Source organism: Dendropsophus ebraccatus, chromosome 11 (assembly GCF_027789765.1).
Source record: "Dendropsophus ebraccatus isolate aDenEbr1 chromosome 11, aDenEbr1.pat, whole genome shotgun sequence".
NCBI classification, from domain to species: domain Eukaryota; kingdom Metazoa; phylum Chordata; class Amphibia; order Anura; family Hylidae; genus Dendropsophus; species Dendropsophus ebraccatus.
In genome coordinates, this window is record NC_091464.1 from 47,158,290 (window position 1) to 47,178,972 (window position 20,683).

Genomic DNA, 20,683 nt, shown 5'->3' on the forward strand with positions numbered 1-20,683 from the left:
ACACGACACCGGGAACATTCTGTATTAGACAAAGAGCAACAGAGGCGCTCCACTAGGCTACGGCTGTTTCATGCTGACGTTTTTTTCTGGCCAATTTTGGCAGAGGAAGCGCATCAGCGTGAAACGGTCGTAGCGTAGGGGAGCGCCCCTGTTGCTCTTGGTCTAATACAGCATGTTACCAGTGTCTTGGGATGCACGAATAAAATAACCACAAAAGTCATTGGTGAGTGCCGTTCATCTCTCTCTTTTTCTGCACTAATGTGAATTGAAGCCTACTGAATTGGAACAGGTTAACCAGAATATCCATTTGCGGCTGCAGTGAATCTAGCTAATTGCTCACTTTGCCCGTATGGTAGCGGCAGTGCCGGGATCCTACTCACTTTGCAACAAAGACTAAGCTGATGTTAACTGAATGACAGACATCGGCTCACCCTAAGAATAATTTTAGTAAAATAGGAAGGAGACCTGTTTCAGTTAATACATTTTACTCCCATGAAATACAATGTGGAGCATCATTTGCCAGGGCCCTATTACACCAACAGATATCTGACAAATTTTTGCAACAAAAGCGGGGAACAGACTATAAAAAAAAAAAAAAAACAGGTCATAAAGGAAAGACTGAGATTTCTCCTCTTTTCAAATCCATTTCTGGCTTTGGCTGTAAAAATCTGTCAGATATCTGTTGGTGTAATTGGGCCCTTAGAGCTCTCTTTTGTGGTGTTCTTCTGCTCCTAGAAATTTTCAGAATAAATTGACACCTGGGTGTTACCAGTTGTAGTTGTGGCCCTACACACTGACAATGTCCAGTCAGCGCTAACAGTATCATACTGTTCCCTTTCACAATGGTAACATCCAAATGTCAAACTGTGCAGAAGGAATAATGGAGGGAGAGCGCAGTACAAGGTTATAACAATGCTTATTTCATACGATATGCAAGTATTTACTAAAACATATATAAGATCCGACAGGTCCTCTTCGAGTAATGATGGTTTTGTTGTTTTCCATCCGAGTTTCAGATTGGAACATCCTCATACCTAACATATTAATAATTTTAGCTTTTATAAAATATATAATTCACTGCTGTAATTGTCGTCTTGTATTCTCAGAACAGGGTTATAATTTTCTGCAGTGAATACCCCACCCTTATAAATAAACACATTTGTGGATATTGTGTAGTTAAATTCATTATAGCAGCAGGTGTTTATGGGCTGGCAAGGTGGCAGCAGATCCTCTCCTGTATTTTCTATTAAATAAATCCTGGCGTCTTCTATACAGACAGGCTGGCACGTCTGGGTTATAATAACTAAAACTGGGACAAAACCAGTACATGGTGCAATAAAGTAGCAAACTACTAAAGACTAGCTATTACATGACCGTTAAAAGTAACGCAGAGGCGCCAGTAAAATTATGACAAATCTAATAGTCAGGTACAACATAATTGTGCTTGCAGACGTGTAAAACATAGCTGGTTCTAGGACTCATTTCTAGGACTATCTGCGTAGTCTGTGTCTGCATTACCATTTTGTTTAGCAATATTAATTTCAAGTATTTCTAATATTATGATTATTGACGAGCCATTGGTCCAGGTTTATCAATCTGTGTGAAACAAACACACACGTATTTTGCCCACAGTGACCAATCACATCTCAGCTTTCTATGCACAGTAAAAGTGAAAAGTCTGCCAATCTGATGTGTGTGGGTACGATTCACAAAAACTGCATTACATACACATACGGTATAACTGATAAAGCACTGACATCAGCACATTGGTCTCTACTTCATTAGAGGGAAAGCCTCCTCGCTACCCCTCCCATTCCTATTTCTTGGTTGAGCGCCAAGCAGGAAAAGGGAAGGGGGGTAGTGAGGAAGCATTCCAGCTTGCAGCAATTCAGGGGCGCTTGGAAAAGCTTCTCTGACACCTAGCACAGGAGAATAACAGCATTTTTCTACCTAATGGAAGCCCAGGCAGAAAGATCATAGGTACCATGTGTCTCCTTGACTTAACTGCTTTCTAACAGCGTCAGCTTGTTGAAATGTGAACTGCATCTGACAGATTCACTTTAAGCAACTTATGAACATTATAATAAACATAACAAATTTTCAATTTGACCATATAAAAAATATTCCTTTAATCTCATAAAGTTAGCCCTCCAGATACAATGGCTATTTTTCCTAACTACGCTATCCAATTCTACATACCTGTCATTAGTCAGGGAGGTTTAGTCATTGATTCTGATATGCCATATTGCCATTTTATACTAAGGGTGCATTCACACGGACAGAATCCGCCGCAGATTTGATGCTGTGTTAGGTCACATTTAGGTCAAATCTGCTGCGGATCCGCACCATCAAATCCGTTGCAATACCGTACGTGTGAAGCTACCCTTAGTGTAGAATTCTTTATTCCCATCAGTTTTCATTGTCTGCCCACAAATGGTTAGAATTAGAAATGAGAACAATTCAAGTATGCTCAAGTCCGATTGTTCGCCATTGGAATACCAGTGGTTAAAGAAGTTGGATGCAGCCCTTGGGAATCCTGGAAAACATGGATACAGCCTATGGCTCCTTAGGGCTGCATCCAACTTCTTCAGCCACTGGTATTCAAATGCAGAATGATCAGACTTGAGCATGCTGAAGTTGTGCTCATCTCTAATAAGAATTTTTTTTTAATGTTGCATATACTTGATTTTTTTTTTAAAATATGTATATTTTTATTCATTTTTACATATTTTTATAATGATACAAAGTGCCACAAGTTCGCCATCTCACAGATATGCTTGATTTTTTTGAAGTGCACCAACATGACCAACGACTGATGCTGTTGAAAACCACTGAGACCATTTCTAGTTTATTCCAAAGATTATAGTGTTTTAATAGGAACAACATTAGATCTACAAGCTAGAAACTTTTGTTGGTGTATGAGTTTTTTGTCCTGTCAGGTCTTGGTTCTGCCAAGAAAGAGATACTAAAAGCCTTCTGGTCAGAGGATTAACATGGCAGGACAGTCCTTTAGGTCTCAGCTTGAAGTGATTATTGTATACAAGTCTGTGTGACCAATACCAGATCAGGCCACCTTGGAGCCGAAGACCTTAACTAATTAAAATACTGTGGAAAAACAGACTAATTGGAGCTACTCGAAAACAATTTAAATGGCTTATGTGTTTCTTCTTAGGCTGAATGTTCTTGGCCTGGAAGCAAGTACAGAACTTGATTACAGCTAACCTGTAGCCGAAACACTAAGAAATGTGACTGCTCTGGTCATAGTCTGTTTTCTATTACAGTCTAAATGAGAACAGGGCATTATGCGAACGTAAGATCTCTGAATAAATTAGAACTTACATTACCAGGTGAACACATGACATATTTCTTTAGCGACATTATCTTTTATTATCCCCCTAGTGACAAGATCAATGCAAAGGTTCTGTCTCGTGTGCCAGTATGTCTTTTATGCATTGTCATCTTGAACTCCATTAAAGGGATTGTCTGGATTAAGAAGAAGCACTACCACTTTCTTCCAAAAACAGCACCACACCTGTCCTTATGTGTTGTGTGGTATTACAACTCTGCCTCTATTCATCTCAAGGGAACTGAATTCCAGTACCACACACAAACTGAGGGCAAGAGTGGTGCTGTTTCTACAAGAAAGCAGCTATATTTTTCTAATCCAGACTATTCTTCTATGTTTCTATATTATAACCTTTAATGCTATGTGTTGTATTGCCATTGAATTTATTATCTGATATTGATATCATATCTAGAAACTGTTTCATCAGCACTCAAGAACATCTCCATACTACTCAGCCAGCATGTCCAAAGGTAGTTAGACACTTTATATAGTAGTTGGATGATGTTTAAACAATAGCCTTGTAAGGCTAGGTTCACACTGCGTTTTCAGCATCCGTTTAACGGATCCGTTTTTTGCAAAAAACGGATGCATTTGTGTGCATCTGTTTTTCCATTGACTTCCATTATAAAAAAAAACGGATCAAAACGGATGCGTTATTTTTTTACGCACAATAAAGTACTGTTGACACTACTTAAAAAAAAAAAAAACGGATCCTGTAAACGGATTGCAAAAACGCAGTGTGAACCCACCCTAAACCATTTTTTAACAGTGCAGCCATACACATTTTAGTCCATATTGTCACATATGATCAATGACACCAAGGAAGGACAAACAATCTTTCTGGGGATGTACTTTTACATCATTTAAGACTATGTCAGTCTCTGAGAGGTTGGGTCATTTTATTCGATATCATTCATTAAATCATCCACTTTCATCATTATTAATGTAATGTGTATGGATACATTAAACCCATCATGTATGATTCGATATTTAGGGCCAGTTTGTAAGGAGGATAAAGGGAGCATTTGCCCATGGCCCTCAGCTGCCTAGCATCCTCCAGCTCAAAGTTCCCTCAAGCAATCAGAAACTACCAGCAGCAAGACAAAGAAGATTGTTGAAATGACAGTGACTCATTGCGTCAGACCATAAATTAATAGTACAAGCAAGGACAAGAAGCTTTGTAATATATATTATTACATAGAAAATATATCTTCCTCCACACTCCTCTTCTTTTAGCCCTTTAATGGTAAAAACCATTTTGTGAGGCAACCATGAAGAAGAATTATCTGTTCACTGAGAGATCAGATTACAGATGCTACCCATAAAGACTACCTTTGGACTGTTCGCATTTCTCAGTAAAGGTTTTGTACATGGTCCTCCTCCTTACTTAATCCAGCCCTAGTGATATTGGCTTAGTGAACTACACTCTGTGACACAGTTGAAAAAGAGTCTTTTAAGTTCAAACCACAGCCTCACTGTTCTGCTCCAGAGAAAGACAAATAGTCCATATGGGACAGGTTCTGGTTATCCCATAGCAGGGGAAACTCCTTCCCGACTCCAGATACATCAATCAAAGTTAATCCCTTGATCAATATCCCACCTTTACAAATCTAGTACCCATAACTTGTAGTATTATGTTTTTTTTTCATTAGCAGGATCCAGACCTCCTGTAAACCTGTCTAAAGAATAACGCATCATCATCTGACAGAGTGTTCTATAGTCTTATTGCTCTCACAGTAAAGAATCCCCATGATGATGTGGTGACATATTTACCATGGCATACTATAAGAATCCTTTTGCAGTAACCGTTGGAACATGGCTTAATAAGCTGAGAGGGGGATATTTTGTAGTAATGTCTCACGATTAGTGCACCCTCTACCCCCTTTTGTCTCAGAAACATAGGAGACACAAATCAATACATCAATGTTGTAGTAATTTTTTTTTATTGTATCAGCTTGGGCACTGGGCCATGTATTCAAATTGTATGAAAAAATATTTGGATTTTAGTCCCAAGTTGGGGGACCCACAGGTCATCCCCCCCTATTTTACTTACCTGTTCTGACATGGCTCTTTACTAGCTTTATAGGATCCTAAGTGATTCATTCAGCATGGATTCTTTATTGCCTTTTAATCCACCTGATTGAATGCGTTAGCTCTGGATAGTCAGCAGCTCCTCACCAGCGTAGCAGAGCGAAGCAGGTCAGATTTACGCTGAGGTAACGGTTTGTGTTTCCTCTTGTGTGGCTCTTTAATTGTTCATGTCTACAGGCTTTAAGATGAATTTAATTGATTTACATCACAATGCAATCCGAGAAATATGCAAATGGCTGGAGCAGAAGCAGAGAGGCATGCGGAGCATTCATCATACGCGTGGAGGCTATGGGAAATTAATGTCCTAATGTGCGCGGAAAAATGAATAAACGGTTCCACATGTTAATTCATGCTTTAACCCACACTGAGACTTTATTAATCCCAGCTCAACAGAGAGATAATTTGAAACTGTTCAATAAGGTGATATTATGTTTTAGCATTGATTTTTTTCTTTTCAGGCATGTTGCAGAAACCCTGGCTCTGTTTCCCAGCAAAATCCATTGATCCTTCTCAACTGAAACGTTTAAAGTTCAATTTAACATTTAGGGAGTAAAAGGTCTCCAAAGGGACTCATATCTATTGATTTTGTGTCAGAGTTGAAGAGATGGAGTTTAAAACACACTGATCCTACAGGGTAAAGAAAGCCTTGTATTATATAACCACACAGAGCTATGTAAACACATTTTCTCCCAATTGTTTTTCTACAGAGGTTACAATAAAAGCACTTAGAGAGAAAATCCGGGAATATGAACAGACCCTAAAGAACCAGGCAGAAAATCTGGCTCTGGAGAAAGAACAAAAGTTACAAAATGACTTTGCTGAAAAAGAGAGGTGAGTGGAATTATTAGCATTGGTAATATACATTATTGTTCATTTATGTGCGTATAGATATGGGCAGCTATTGACATGCACAGCGTTTTTCTGGCCAGACCACTTTGCTGTGTATATAACTGTAATTTTTTAATCTATTGTCCTTGATTAGAAAAACATCACTGCTTTCTTCCAAAAAGAGCACCACACCTGGTCATTGTCATGTCTGGTATTGCAATGGGGCTTTTCCTATAATTACTACTTCTGACTACTGGGACCCCTAACAATCCAAACAATGGGGGTCTAAGTACCCTTGTTTGAATGGAGCAGGAGCCTAATATAAAAACTGCCGTTCCATTCACATGGGACTACAGATGATGGCGAAGTACAGCGCTTGGCTGTCTTGAAAAGTTCTGTAAACTTGTATGGAGTGCTAGTGATTTAGTTAGATTCCTTATGTAGCTGAAAAACATTCAAAGGACTGGTCCACATCTATCCATCTCTACGTTCTGCTTCTGACAGATGTTTTGACCCTCTTCCTCTGCTCTCCAGCGCTTCACTTCCTCTGTCTGCCTGTGTGTGCTGATAACCTCTGCTGATGTGAGAGGTAGCATGCTGCGAACATTGATCAATAGCTGCCAATTGTTACTAGTGTTTCAGAAACATCAGGCAGCTATTGGATATTTTGCGTTCGGGCACTGCCCACAGCATGCTCCCACCCCCCTCTTGTCTGAGGAAGTGACCTCAGCTCTCTGGATAACCCCTTAAAAAAGACATTAAAACTACAATTGTTGCCCATGATTGTGCCTGACATTATCCATAATGGACATGAACACATACATACATACATACATAAATACATACATACATACATACATGCTATGGCTGGGTATACACTGGCTTAATTCAAACATTACGGCTGTAGATCTTGGCCCAGCCTTAGTATTGATGGCCCAGACTGACAGCTCAGTTTGCGTTGTTGAATCCACAGTAGGCCAGAATTTGTGGCTAGCCTAAAAGTACCTGTCCTTGTATAGCTACGTTGCACAAAACAGCCACAACACGCATGGACCCCCATAGCTCCACAGACTTGAACCCACTATAGTTCCACATAAGTTTCCAACATCAATCAAATAAGAGGTGTTCTGGATGTCATAGGGGCCCTAAAATCCATCTGTAGCTTGCTAAGTCAATAGGAAGATGATTTCAACAGAACAAAACAATGGCTGCCAATGCTAATGCTCATTATTTTCAATCTGGCGTCCCATTGACTGCAATATTAAAATTGATGTATGGGAATCCAGATTGCTTCATTGGTAGAGACTTTCCAATCTATTAAAGATGGGAAAATGGGCTAATGGAAAAAAATATGCAATCTTTCCTTTATAAAGCTGCTGACGCTTAAGAAAAAAATTGGAAATAAAATAAAGCTTTTTTTTTTTTTTTTATAAATATATCAACATGATTAGTAATAAATGTATTCACTGATATGGAACCTTCTGTGCTATAAATATGTTCAGACAGATAACTATTGGTATTACAGTAAGTTGATATTATTGGCAGGATTGGCTAGATCAAACGTCATCTGTGAAACTAAAATTGGTATTGAAATTGATGCCTCATTGGTGTTTAGACCAATGAGGAATCCAACAAAATGGTTCTTTCCTGTATGCCGAGATATACGGTGCTTGTTTGTCCTTCTGTTGGCTCAGGTTGTAGGGCATTTTCCCTCACTTGTCTGTTGTATTGGCTGATATAGAGACAGCAAGTTAAAGCACAGATTACATCTCTGGAATCTATCTGGGGCTTCATAGGCCAGTACCTAACTCATCCTAATGACCTAATAGTTTAAATGTTTACTACTATAACGTTAAGTTGTAATGTACTTAGAAAAGAAGATGCTAAAGTAATAGGGAGTGCTGACTTGCAACCAGGTTGCAGAATAGCTGGGTCTTTGTTCCCTTCAAGTGGCAGTGTTCTCTATCATTTTATAAGGTTTTATGGGCTTTATTTAGCTTTAAAAGGGAAGTCAGGCGAAAATTATTATTAAAGTATTGTATTGCCCCCCAAAAGTTATACAACCAATGTACACTTATTACGGGAGATGCACATAAAATGCTTTTTTCCTTGCACTTACTACTGCATCAAGGCTTCACTTCCTGGATAACATGGTGATATCACTTCCTGGATAACATGGTGATGTCACTTCCTGGATAACATGGTGATGACACTTCCTGGATAACCCGACTCCCAGAGCCGTGCAGGCTGTGGCTGCTGGAGAGGATGATGGCAGAGGGATGCTCAGTGTCCCTCCAGTGCCCTGTGTCCCTCAGTGTCCCCCTGCCGTAATACTCTCCAGCAGCCACAGCCAGAACAGCTCTGGGAGTTGGGTATATTGGTTATTTCTATAACTTTTGGGGGGCAATACAATACTTTAATAAAAAATTTCACTGGACTTTTCCTTTAAGGCCCCTGTTTTTGCTTTTGATAAAGTTGGTACCTATGTACTGAATATGACATTGTTAGAGACATGCTTATTTTGAAGCGCCGACATCATATTTTATAATGACTTCATCTTATAACTTAGTTTTATAACTTCCTGACAGTTTCATACTGTTGAGCGGAGCAGCCTTGTCAAGACTAGCTTTTATATATGTGCTTCATTACTACAGACTTGACTTATGCTGAACATCTGTTGTGTTGAACATGACCACATGTGTGGTATATGTTCCCCCTTACTCAGACTCCTGGTTTGGGACCAGGTTACAAATCTCTATCTTTTCTGAGCATTCTAATGATTTATATATTGTCCTGAGTGGATTAACAAAGGAATTAGGCTCTGTTTCTTCATTTTCTTTGGGCTGTCTGTCATTTTTGACACCAAGAATGGAACAGCACACTGTCATAAGTCAATGAGGTCTATTGGTCTCCATTGCAAGCCATTATTTATCATACAATCATGTCATCCATGACATTATCCATCAGATACAGCAACCCCACCAATCGGTTGTTTGCTAGACAGCTGGAAGCAGACCGCTCCATCCACTGTACAGTGGCCAAGATCAGTCTGCTTCCAGCTCTGGCAAACAGATGGTAGTGCTGGGTGTCAGACCCTCACCAATCTGATATTGATGACCTTTCTTGGGGATAGGCCAACAATACATTTTTCCTGAAAAACTCTCTTAAATGTCTTGGTATAAAGTTGTTAACATCCACTTCATACAATCTGTGATCACAATCAAACGATTTCTTTACCCAAATCAACAAATGATGTTCCTCGCTGATAGGATGTGCTTATAATGGATAGCAAGTAACACAAGTTACTCCATTAGTAGGATTTATTGGTGTTCTCTGTAAATAGTTGCTCAAAACTTTTATTTTTGACAATTTATTAAGTTGAAAACATCAAATAAACCTGTTAAATCTTCCAATATTAGTTGTTTTGTGTCCAACAATTTAATGAGTTGTTTATTCTCTTTCAGGAAACTGCAGGAGACTCAGATGTCTACATCTTCCAAGCTTGAGGAGACCGAACACAGAGTTCAAGTTCTGCAGCAAGGTTTGAATGCTTTGTTTATTTACTCTTCTTGGTTTCAAGCAAGTCTTTCATATAGAAAAGACGCTTTAACAATTAGGCTCCGTTCACATGGAGAAAAACTGGAGGAATCCCGCCAGCCTCCGTGTCATAATGATAGTCTATGGGAGGCCCGCGCGCCTGCTCTCTCCACGCTAAAGAATAAACGTGTCCAGTCTTCAGTGCGGAGAGAGGAGACGTGCGAGCCTCCCATAGACTGTCATTATGACACGGAGGCTGGCGGGATTCTGCTGCGGAATTCCAACAGTTTTGCTCCGTGAGAACGGAGCCTCAAAGGGGTGTTCTGGCCTGCAGCACATACTTGCGAATCAGACCTAAAAAGCTGCTAAACGTAGACATTGTTTAAATTAAATCATCTGACTTTATTGAGGGGTAAATTAGGAGTACAGAACAGCAAAATATACCCTGACAGCACAAAAGGTTAATGTTATAATTGGATGATTATATGTTTGTTGAACATAGACATTCTCTGCGGGAAAATATGCTGTTGAGGTATGTTCACGCTAAGGAATCCGCGTCAAATTTGCCGCAGATTCCGCTTCAAATTCTGCCCATAAAATATGAACTCATCATTGTCCCCTTGATTTTCATAGGAAGTTCACATGGCGGAAAGATTTGCTTTTCACCTGAAGAACTGACATGTCAATTCTTTGGGCGGATACTGTTAGAGGAATCCTGTAGAAGTCAATAGGGCTTAAATTTTTAAAGAAATTCTGCTAGAAATTCCGCTCCTAATCTGGCAGAGATGAATAGTCAAGGAATTTCAAGCAGAAAACCTTCCTCTTAAATTCCTTGCTGAATACTTGCCTATTCCTGAGTGTGAACATACCCTTAGGGGTACATTGCAAGGTTGTTGCTGCAAATAAGGATGCCCAGTGGCTGTATGATATTGCAGGTTTAACACTGGTACTATTGGATAAGTCATTCGCCACTGCGTGTGATGATGGTTTCATATGAATGCTGCAGCTTCAAAATTCGAATGAACCCTAAATAAATCATTATTATTATTTAATTTTAAAAAAAAAGCGTTTCCACTCAGGATATGATCTCTTAGGAGGTTCCAGCTCTATATTAACACTGTTTGCTTGAAGTATACAGTCGCCCAATGCTTATTGAAAGACTATTCTAAAATTCACTTTCTGATCTAATATTTTTCTCTTCTGTAGCGCTGGAAAAGTCTCAGGCAGCATTATTTGACCTGAAAACAAAATACGATGAAGAAACATCAGCAAAGTAAGTTCCAGGAGTTGTTTGTATTCAATAAGATTTTTTTTTATTCTGCATTACTGTAATAGGAGGGATTAGACTGGACACAAGGGATTGATCTACTTGCTTAGATTAAGATCCGGGCAATGGATATATACGGTTGACTTTGATTAGGCCAGCATTAGCGGTGCCAGCTAGAGACCTTCCAACCACATTTACCAGCATGACCAGTAATGATTTTAATCAGATTATTCCCTGTGAATACACTTACAAGCCTCCTGCTGAGATCCCGGATCAATCACTCATTATTATCATTATTAGTGATACGGCAGGAAATGTTTCACATGGTAAAACATTTACATCTGAAGTTTTATTATTTGTTCATACCCAAAGTAACCTTTATGTTTAACATGTATTAACAGCATAAGACTTTGAATGAACAGCTACTATTGTCAGCTTGTCTGAGCGCATAGGAATAAATGATTCCCAATTCAAAAGCTTAAGATGTATACACAGGCTTTTAAGAAAATCGACACTGTCTTGCAGTGTTATTGATCTAGTATTCGTTTTTTTTTAAAAGCATGTGTATACTGGCTAGACAGTTCTGTATATGAATATGTTGCATAGAGTTTTTCCACTAAGGTATGCAATATCTTAATGGGAGGCACCACAAAAATCTTGAGCTTTGCATGATAATGGTTCCTAAGGAGTCTTTAAGTTTGACTATTTGCCAAGCAGTAGCCCAAAAGTTAGGCTGCCTCCTAGTTAAACAGGCTGGAGCTGCCTGGTGACACATCCAGATTAGGCTGAGTTCACACTGCATTTTTGCAGTCCATTCAACGTATCCCATTTTTAATTGGTTTCTTTTAACGGACAAAAAAAACCTAGTCAACACTATTTTTGTGTCCAATAAATTAAATGGATCTGTTTCGATCCATTTTTATTTTTATTTTTTTTAATAATGGAAGTCGATGGAAAAACTGATTCAAACAGATGACTCACAATTGCATCCGTTTTTTGCATCTGTTTTTGCCTTAAAACATATACGTTAAACAGATTGCAAAAATGCAGTGTGAACCCAGCCTTACTGTGCTCTAGTGAATATCTGAATGTGTCACATACTTGCATTTACTTGACGCAATGGCAGTATCTTTTGGTACAAGCTGCATGCTCTATTGCTCCAGTGCTGACACGGATTACGGCTGTCATTGCATTATTCTTGGAGGGAAGAAAGCTTCATAATATCTTAAACAGTTTTTCTTTTTTTTTTTTCTTTTTTGTTGCATCTTTTGGATTTGATGATGGGGTTCCACATTTTCTTGCCAGAGTTGTTGTTCTTAAATTTATAGCCCTACAATAATAAATGGGGGGGGGCCAGACTCCTGACACCCCAACCAATCAGCAAATATTTACCAGCACTCATACCTGCATCAGCCTAGTAGTATTAGTAGTAGTGGTGCAAGTCGATCCTACAGTAGGTTGTAATACCACTACTAAAACTAGTAATGCAGGTTTAAGCACCAGCTTATCCACAGGGTGATAGTAGTTGGACACCCGCCAGTCTAATATTGATGACTTAGGATCCTATTAGACGTATCAATTTTTGTTTTCTCAGATTTGACGATAAACGATTGCAAACAAGCAATTTTTTATGACCTACCTGAAATCATTTACCATAATATATGGAATGATAGATGTTGGTCAAGATCGTAATTGCGATCATTTATATACTCTAGAATAATGAGTGTATGAGCGATCAACGACATGAACAAATTTTCGTTAGTAGTTTGATCCTTGCCTGCATACACACGTTTAAGATTCCATTTATAAGGCTGGCTAACACTTTTATAGGTTATATTTGAGTGGTTAGATGGGCCACAGAATAGGGATAAGACTGCAGAGGGAAGAGAACTTCCATTTCTTTGTTTTAAGTAGAGCGATAAGGTGGCTGCCGCTCCATTCATTTTCAGTAGGAGTCTGTGAAGAAAAGCAGAGTGTTGTACTGTCTCTGGCAGCTCTATAGACCGTAAAAGGAGTAGTGGCAAGCATACCAACTCGTCGCTCCATTTAAAACAAATAGGTCAGGCACATTCTGGAGATTGCAGTGGTCTTACCATTGGGCACACACTTTTCCCAAAGTCTTACACTTATCCTTTTATTCTGTGGAGGTCAGAATACCCCTTTAAGTGACTCCAACTAAGAAAGTAACTATGTATGTCCACATACTGCCACTTAAACAACAACATTTTTACATAGCCATATTTCCTGCAATACAAACATCCAACCAGTCTATTTTTTAGGGTCTTTTTTATTATTACCATGTAAAGAGAAGGAATGGTTTGGCCAAAGTGCACCCTATCATTACGTTGTATAAAAAAATGGCAAGTGACTATTTAATTCACCATAGAATAAGAAATAACAATAAGATCTATGACTCTGATATCGCTGCCACCAGAATCATTGGTAGTGGAATTCCCCAGGCCTATTACACTGGATTCCATGGTTGCTAGGCGACCATCAGATGTTTCCTGCCCAGTCAGAGATGAACCTGAGTGAGATGTGGTTTCCTTAGACGTCATGCTTACTAATATAATGTGATTACTCACATGCTGCTTAGCAGTTCAAGTATTACCCTGCAGATGTGTATTCCTGTGTACCTGCGTATTCAGACAACACCACAAAAGTATTGTTTTTACAGGGACGTTAAGACAAAGCCCAGCAATTTGGCTGTGTATTATAATAAGTCATTGTGTCCATAGATATGAAGGTATCTTCTCCCACTAGAACCAGCTCTCTAAAAATGAGGCGTAGGCGAAGCATGCAGGTATATACAATAATTCCTTCCAGTGTCTAAGTGTGCTTACTTATGGTTCTCAGAACAATGAGTAATGGTTCTTAGACACCAGAAACACCTTGGTTTATGGACACAGGGATTGCAAATATTTCAATATTGTGAATTTTAATCATTTTCTCAATTTTCATTCCTGGGACAATGTTGTCCCCATTCTCTAAATCAGTAGGGGCCCCATTGGTCATACACCCACCGATCAGTTTGCGTCAGAAATAACAATTTGTGTTGGGAGCACACCTTTAAGCTATAATTTCTTTAAAATATTATGAGAATAAATTGTTGTATTGTCAGAGTCTGTCATTTAGGTAGCATAAAACTGAAGACAATTTCCCTTCAAAGCCTAAAATATTCTGACCCTTGGAAGATATATCCATGGGTTTAGCATTATATCCATGGGTTGATGATACTGTATGTATAGGAGAAGTCACATGAAACTAAATGACAGAAATACAGGTAGGTATGGGAACATAAAGTATACTTACCAATCCATGTGCCCCATAGTGCCGCTCGCGGTTCTCACTGGCGGCTGGCCTCCTGCAGCTCCTTCAGCTGCAAAGTCACTTACCCAGCTGATAGCCCACTTAGCCAATCGGTGACTGGGGCAGGACACTCCATCTGCCAGGCTGTGACGTTGCAGCTGGAGGAGCCAGGTACGTGACATACACGTATGCTGGCCAAAAATGAAAGCTGACAGCTGTCAGTGAAACCCAGGGGCAACACTGTTCCTGCACCCCCTGCCTTTCTGTCATTATTTAGTTTCATAGGACGTCTCTTTAAAGGGAACCACTCATCACTTTCATGCATCCTCAACCATGAGTCATGAGATCCCAAGTGGCTTTTGCCTGCCCCATTGGCTTTGGTTCATACCCAAACAGTGAGAGATTTATAAGTCAAGGTTGGAGGGGTGGGAAGAAGCGCTGGGAACCACCCCAATGACTTTTGGCTTAGGAGGCATGGAAGTGATGACTGGTTCCTTTTAACCAGTTATCATTTGGATTAAAGGCCATCTTAAATTTAGACTATAAAATTGGTGATATTCCATATTCTTTTTTTTTCTTTCTTCCAAAATATGTGTATGGCATCCTTGTATAAGTAGATGTCAGGAGTAAATTGCTTTGAGCTTGTGGTGTCCTGATAGCTTTTCCCTTTCCACCTAATATAACATAAACACATAAAAGGTGATCAACCCCTTTTGGTTTTATGTCATCTCATCCACCATTTCGTAGCACCTTACCCTTAAGCTCTGCAAAATTTTCAGTCATGGTGTAATGCACACTTGGATTTTCTCATTATCTGCAGTGCACTAAAAAAATATCTCCTGTGAATCCTGTAACCTGGGGGAATATAAATATAAAATAAAATGTATATCTACAGTTTAACCCAGGAGCCATAAAAAACTGCATTGACCTTTATTAAGATCACATAAGTTTAATGTAAGAGAGATTTTTATTTACAAGCTATCGCACATGTAATGGAAGGGAAGCAGCTTGGCTCTCTCTTCCAGTAAATTCACAGGAAATGTCACACAAGCCATAATAATAACTGGCAAGCCATAAAAGTAATTCGCTGGGGTTTTTTGTTTGTTTGCACATCTAATGATATATTCCTATCATCAATGTTTTTAAGAAACACTGTTTTTGTTTTTCTAATCACCACGTATTAAGAAAATGCCATTTATTCACTTACCTGCTTACAATTGTACTCTCTAGTCTAAGAGAAAATCTGTCACTGCAAGCTGATCATGCGGGAGGGAGATACGGCAATGGTGGGGGTGGTATTCCAACAGATCAGGGATGGGGAACCGTGAGCCCTCCAGCTGTTGCAAAACTACAATTCCCATCGTGCCTGGACAGCTAAAGCTTTAGCTTTAGCTGTCCAGGCACGATGGGAATTGTAGTTTTGCAACCGCTGGAGGACCATTGGTTCCCTAACCCTGTAATAGATCATGTCTAGAGATGAGCAAACCGGGTTCGGGTTGGAGTCGATCCGAACCCGAACGTTCGGTATTTGATTAGCTGGGGCTGCTGAACTTGGATAAAGCTCTAAGGTTGTTTGGAAAACATGGATACATCCATTGACTATATCCATGTTTTCCACATAGCCTTAGAGCTTTATCCAAGTTCAACAGCCACCGCTAATCAAATGCCGAAAGTTCGGGTTCAGATCGACTCGAGCATGCTCCAGGTTCGCTCACCTCTGATCATGTCCATAAGATCAGCTCATGGAAACCACATTGCATCAGGGTTTTATATTATAAGAGCACTATGAGCTTGTTATTTCAGGATAATATTTATAGAGTTTTTTTTTTTCTCTCATTATTCATATCCATGAAGAACTAAGACTCTGTTCACATTAGCTCTTATTCATAATGGTGCTATAATAGATATTACCCCAAAGAATCCTGACATCACATTGATTTATATTGATATACGTGACCTTTTTGTTGGCAGTCCAGTATTTTTGACAGCAAGACTCCTTTTTTTTTGTCTTTAAAACGAAGCGGAACCCCAATGGAAAAGGGAAATGTGTCAGCAGATACGCTATAAAAGTGTATTTATAATTTCCAAATTGCGTATCTCTTTGAAAAGCCGTGATAAAACGCGGTCAACCTTTCTAGAGAGGTATAAAGTTTAAGCAGGTATGCGGCTTGGAAAGTGTTACATATTCCGGGTTTTCTCTTTCCCTCCCTCCCCGTGCAGTATTGCCAGTGTGTCGGATGGAATATCAGAAAGCCACTTATGGCAACTGTAAAGTTTTCCATGTGTAGGCTCAAAATAAAATGTAATTAGCCTTTATGCTTAGAACAAGGATCCATTGATGAATACAGCTGGTCTTTGTTTTATTCTGTCTTTGAGAGTGGGAGGTAAAAGTGTTCTTCATGTTTATTAATGCAGCATTTTTTAGACAGATGCTTAGCAGAGTTCTCAATTGGTTTTGTGTATGAGATTTATGCTGAAGAATTTAATACTAATAAATACATTGGAAAATACTCTGCTAATACATATGCTGCCACTTGTGTGGTGACTCCACATCCTTATCAATATTAATTATGTATATTACAATGTCATTATATAGCACAAGGTTAAAATGGATACAATATACAGTATAACTGTACACCATTCAATATTCAGGCTATATAGACCATTTACAAAATAAAGTTCTTCTGTCTTAAATGACTGTTCTGATTTTTTTTAAAAGGCAACAATTACTCATGGACATGGTCTTACCACTACCAAGCTGTCTATCCTACTAATCCGGCCAAGCCAATTCAATAGTCAGGTTGCTAAGGAAATTCTGCCTAACAACTGAAGTTTCCCTATGGAGCAGTGAGTTACAAGCACTGTTGTAACTAAAAAAAAAAAGGGTCAGGGTTTTGAGATGGTATCTTGCATTTTGTTCTTGTAAAGAAATGTTGTAATTGCCCACAAGTCTTGGTAAGGAAGCAATTTTGCTGCGAATCACCAGCCTTAGGGTACTGTGTCGGCTTATTTTACAGCATGACTTACTTAAAGGAAATCTGCTAGCATACTGTGCTGTCCTGTTTAAAGAGGGCAGAATAGAATAGGGACAAGTCCACTTTCCTATGTGCTAAAAGAGAAGAAAAAATAAATAAAATGAAATAAAAATAAAATAAAAAATATTGTGGTATACCCAAAAATATTTATCTAATAACTTTCAAAGGATACAGCAGATTCTTAGTTATGAATCTGCTATATTGATGAGTGAGCCCCCTCCTGCATCCTCTGTGTTGCATATATACACAGCAATCTGTCAGTAGGTTCGGGGAGAGGGGCTGCCCTCATGAGTTCAGCCAAACACTGTAAATATATATTTTATCATTTTGGCGGACCTGTCCCCATACTATATATGACAGATCTGCTTTAAGCTGACCATAGTCATAAAGATGTTCCCAGGATGTGATGTGATTCTATTTTGCAATTAGAATGTTCATTGGGAAAGGAGAAGACAGAGAAAGATCTTTCCCACGATATGAATGATTCTTCCCATGAAAAATCATTACTATTGTCATAGCAAATAGTGCACGTTTACATTGCCGCACATGTACTTTTCTTGGATGATGTAAACACTACAATTGTAGCAAATGATCAGGGAGGGAAAAAATCTGTAGCATTATTGGTAAATGTTTTTGCCTGATGGAGCTGATTTCTGTTAATCAGAATCAATAATTTTCAGATTTTTTAACGTAATGATTGTAATATTGTTTGCTTACTGCTAGGGATGGTCGGAACAGAGTTCGGTTCGGGTTCGTACGAACCCGAACTCTCGGCAATGATTCCCGCAGTCTCCGTGGAGTGGGTGGATACAGCAGGAGGACCGCCTGGAAAACTGGGATACAGCCATAACCATAGGAGCGGGCAGACAGCGGGAATCTGATGCCGAGCGTTCGGGTTCATACGGTTTCGGACCATCCCTACTTACTGCCCGTATTAGGATGTCACAACAGAGCAAAAAATTACCTGGTTTTCTGTATCATTACATTGCCACTTTCAATAAATTTTATTGAAATTTAAAGCGGTTTTCCTATTACAAAAAAAAAAAATTCTAGGGTGCAGGTATTACGAAGGTGAACTTTATTTAAAAAGAAAACAAAAAAAAAGAAACTCTCCCTTCCTGTTACTACTGGTCTGGTTTCACACTGCTCTGGAAGTGCCCAAATAATATCCCCTATGCCAATCATGACCTGTCAGAAGCAAGAGAAGATACAGGCCCCATGTAAGTATAGGGTGACATCACTAGGATATAGGTGTTGTTGGATCAGGGTCAGTTTAATAGTGCCCCCCCCCTTTAAAAAACACTACTTTTCATCTGCCATAGCTGTGGTACCAACCTATTTATCCACACTAACCTGTCTAGGCACCTCAGTGACGTAGAGGCGGCACCCTGTGTTTTAAAAGGAAACCACTCAGCACGATTATGCTAATATGGCTCCCTCAAGCACTGTATAGAGCTACGGTGCAGCTCGTGGCCTGTACCGGTCACAGCTTCAGCAGTAGATTTAGTAGATAAACAAGTTTTATTCTACCGCACCAGACAGGGAGAGGGGCAGCAACTAGTCTTCTGGATGGGGACTAGTCACATTCACCAGTCCTACCCGGCTCCTCTTCCACATGACTAGTTGCTGCCCCTCTCCCTGTCTCGCACGGCAGAAAAAAAAATGTTTTTCTGCTACTAAGGACCCTATTACACAGAACGATAATCTGCTGAATCGGCCCTATCCGGCCGATTATCGTTCTGTGTAATAAACACATCAGCCGATGACAATAATCATCAGTTGATCGTTGATATAGGTTTGGCCCCATTATTGTCGGGCACCGACCGGGCATCGCTACGTGTAATAGCAAATAGCAATAGAAGATTTGCAAAGTGCATGCATTACCTATCCATGGTCCAGGGCCCTGGACCATGGATAGGTAATGTATTCAGTTTAAGCAAGGGCTGCCAGGACATCGGTAACGATGTCCATGCAGCCCTTGTTTAATGATTATCGGGCCATGTACTAGGCCCAGTAATGAGCGCCGATGTAGCAGATTGGCGCTCGTTTTCAGTTATTATCGGGCCTCCATTAGGCCTTGTAATAGTACCCTAAAACTACTGCTGAAGCTGTGGCCGGTGCATGCCGCGAGCTACACAGTAGCTCTATACGGTGCTTAAGGGAGCCATATCGGCACAATCGTGCTGATTGGTTCCCTTTATTACACAGGGTGCCGCCTCTGCCTCACTCGGGTGCCTAGACAGGATAGTGTGGATAAATAGATTGGTACTACAGCTATGGCAGATGAAAAGTAGTGGTTTTGAAAGGGGGGGGGGACACTCTGTTTCACTGACCCTGATCCAACAGCACCACTGTTCCAGAGTTCCCAGTGGAAATGTCCTGGTGATGTCACCCTATACTCACATGGGGCCTGTATCTTCTCTTGCTTCTGATCAAGAATTAAAAAAAGGTTATTCAGGATTAGAAAAATGTACAGGTACTTTTTCACAAAAACACACCTGTCCTCAGGTTGTTTGTGGTAACGCAGTTCAGGTCCATTCACTTCAATTGGACTGAGCTGCAAAACCATGCCCAAACTGGATAACCTAAGCCTGGATACCTCCTTTAAACATATGAAATCTTAGTAAAACCGCTTTATTGATGGCGAATGTTTCTGTCTTACCAGACCTTTCTCTTTACTGGTGGGCAGCACAATAAACATATGCGTTTAATTGTTAAATAACTAAAGTGAAAAAGCAGGTAACTGAAATAAGTCTGCCAATGGCACCCATTATTTAGGCGAGGCGTAAATACATTTATATCACTACTTTGTTGACATAGGATTCAGTTGTTTTGGCAACAGACATGGGACAAAACCATGAAAACTGAAAAGGAAGTTATTTTAAGCCAACTCAGCCGTGCACGGCTCAGAATAGGATCTCTGTCTTTTTATTTCACTATTGCAAGGATAAATAATCTAAAAAAAAAACACCCTGCCTCATCTAGACTTTTTTTTTTTTTTGTTTTTTTGCTGAAATGACAAGTTGCATGTAGAGCTTTGGTGTTAGCAAATAATCAAAAGAGAAAACAGAACCCATGTTTTTGTTGTGCACGCTTATACTGAACTGGTGACTGCATTCCTGGAACGAGTATAAAAGACAGTGGTTTTATGGTTGTTACATGTGGTATTATGCTGAGTCTATAATAAAAGTTAATTTGTAATTAAAGTTTCCGATTTCCTGTTCAGTTAATGAGTCATGAACATCCAAAGCATGTGTTTAGAACTATAAA

The 20,683-nt window shown here is 39.5% G+C and overlaps 1 protein-coding gene across 4 annotated transcripts in view; it reads left to right on the forward strand.

The window, feature by feature from the left end:
• CUX1 (cut like homeobox 1) overlaps nt 1-20,683 on the forward strand; it is a 267,930-nt gene that overhangs the window by 122,612 nt on the left and 124,635 nt on the right. For all 4 annotated transcript variants that reach the window (XM_069945829.1, XM_069945827.1, XM_069945826.1 and 1 more), the window contains exons 6-8: nt 6,145-6,268; nt 9,730-9,806; nt 11,009-11,075. In XM_069945829.1, coding sequence (XP_069801930.1) covers nt 6,145-6,268; nt 9,730-9,806; nt 11,009-11,075 — 268 coding nt within the window. The remainder of the gene's footprint in view (nt 1-6,144; nt 6,269-9,729; nt 9,807-11,008; nt 11,076-20,683) is intronic.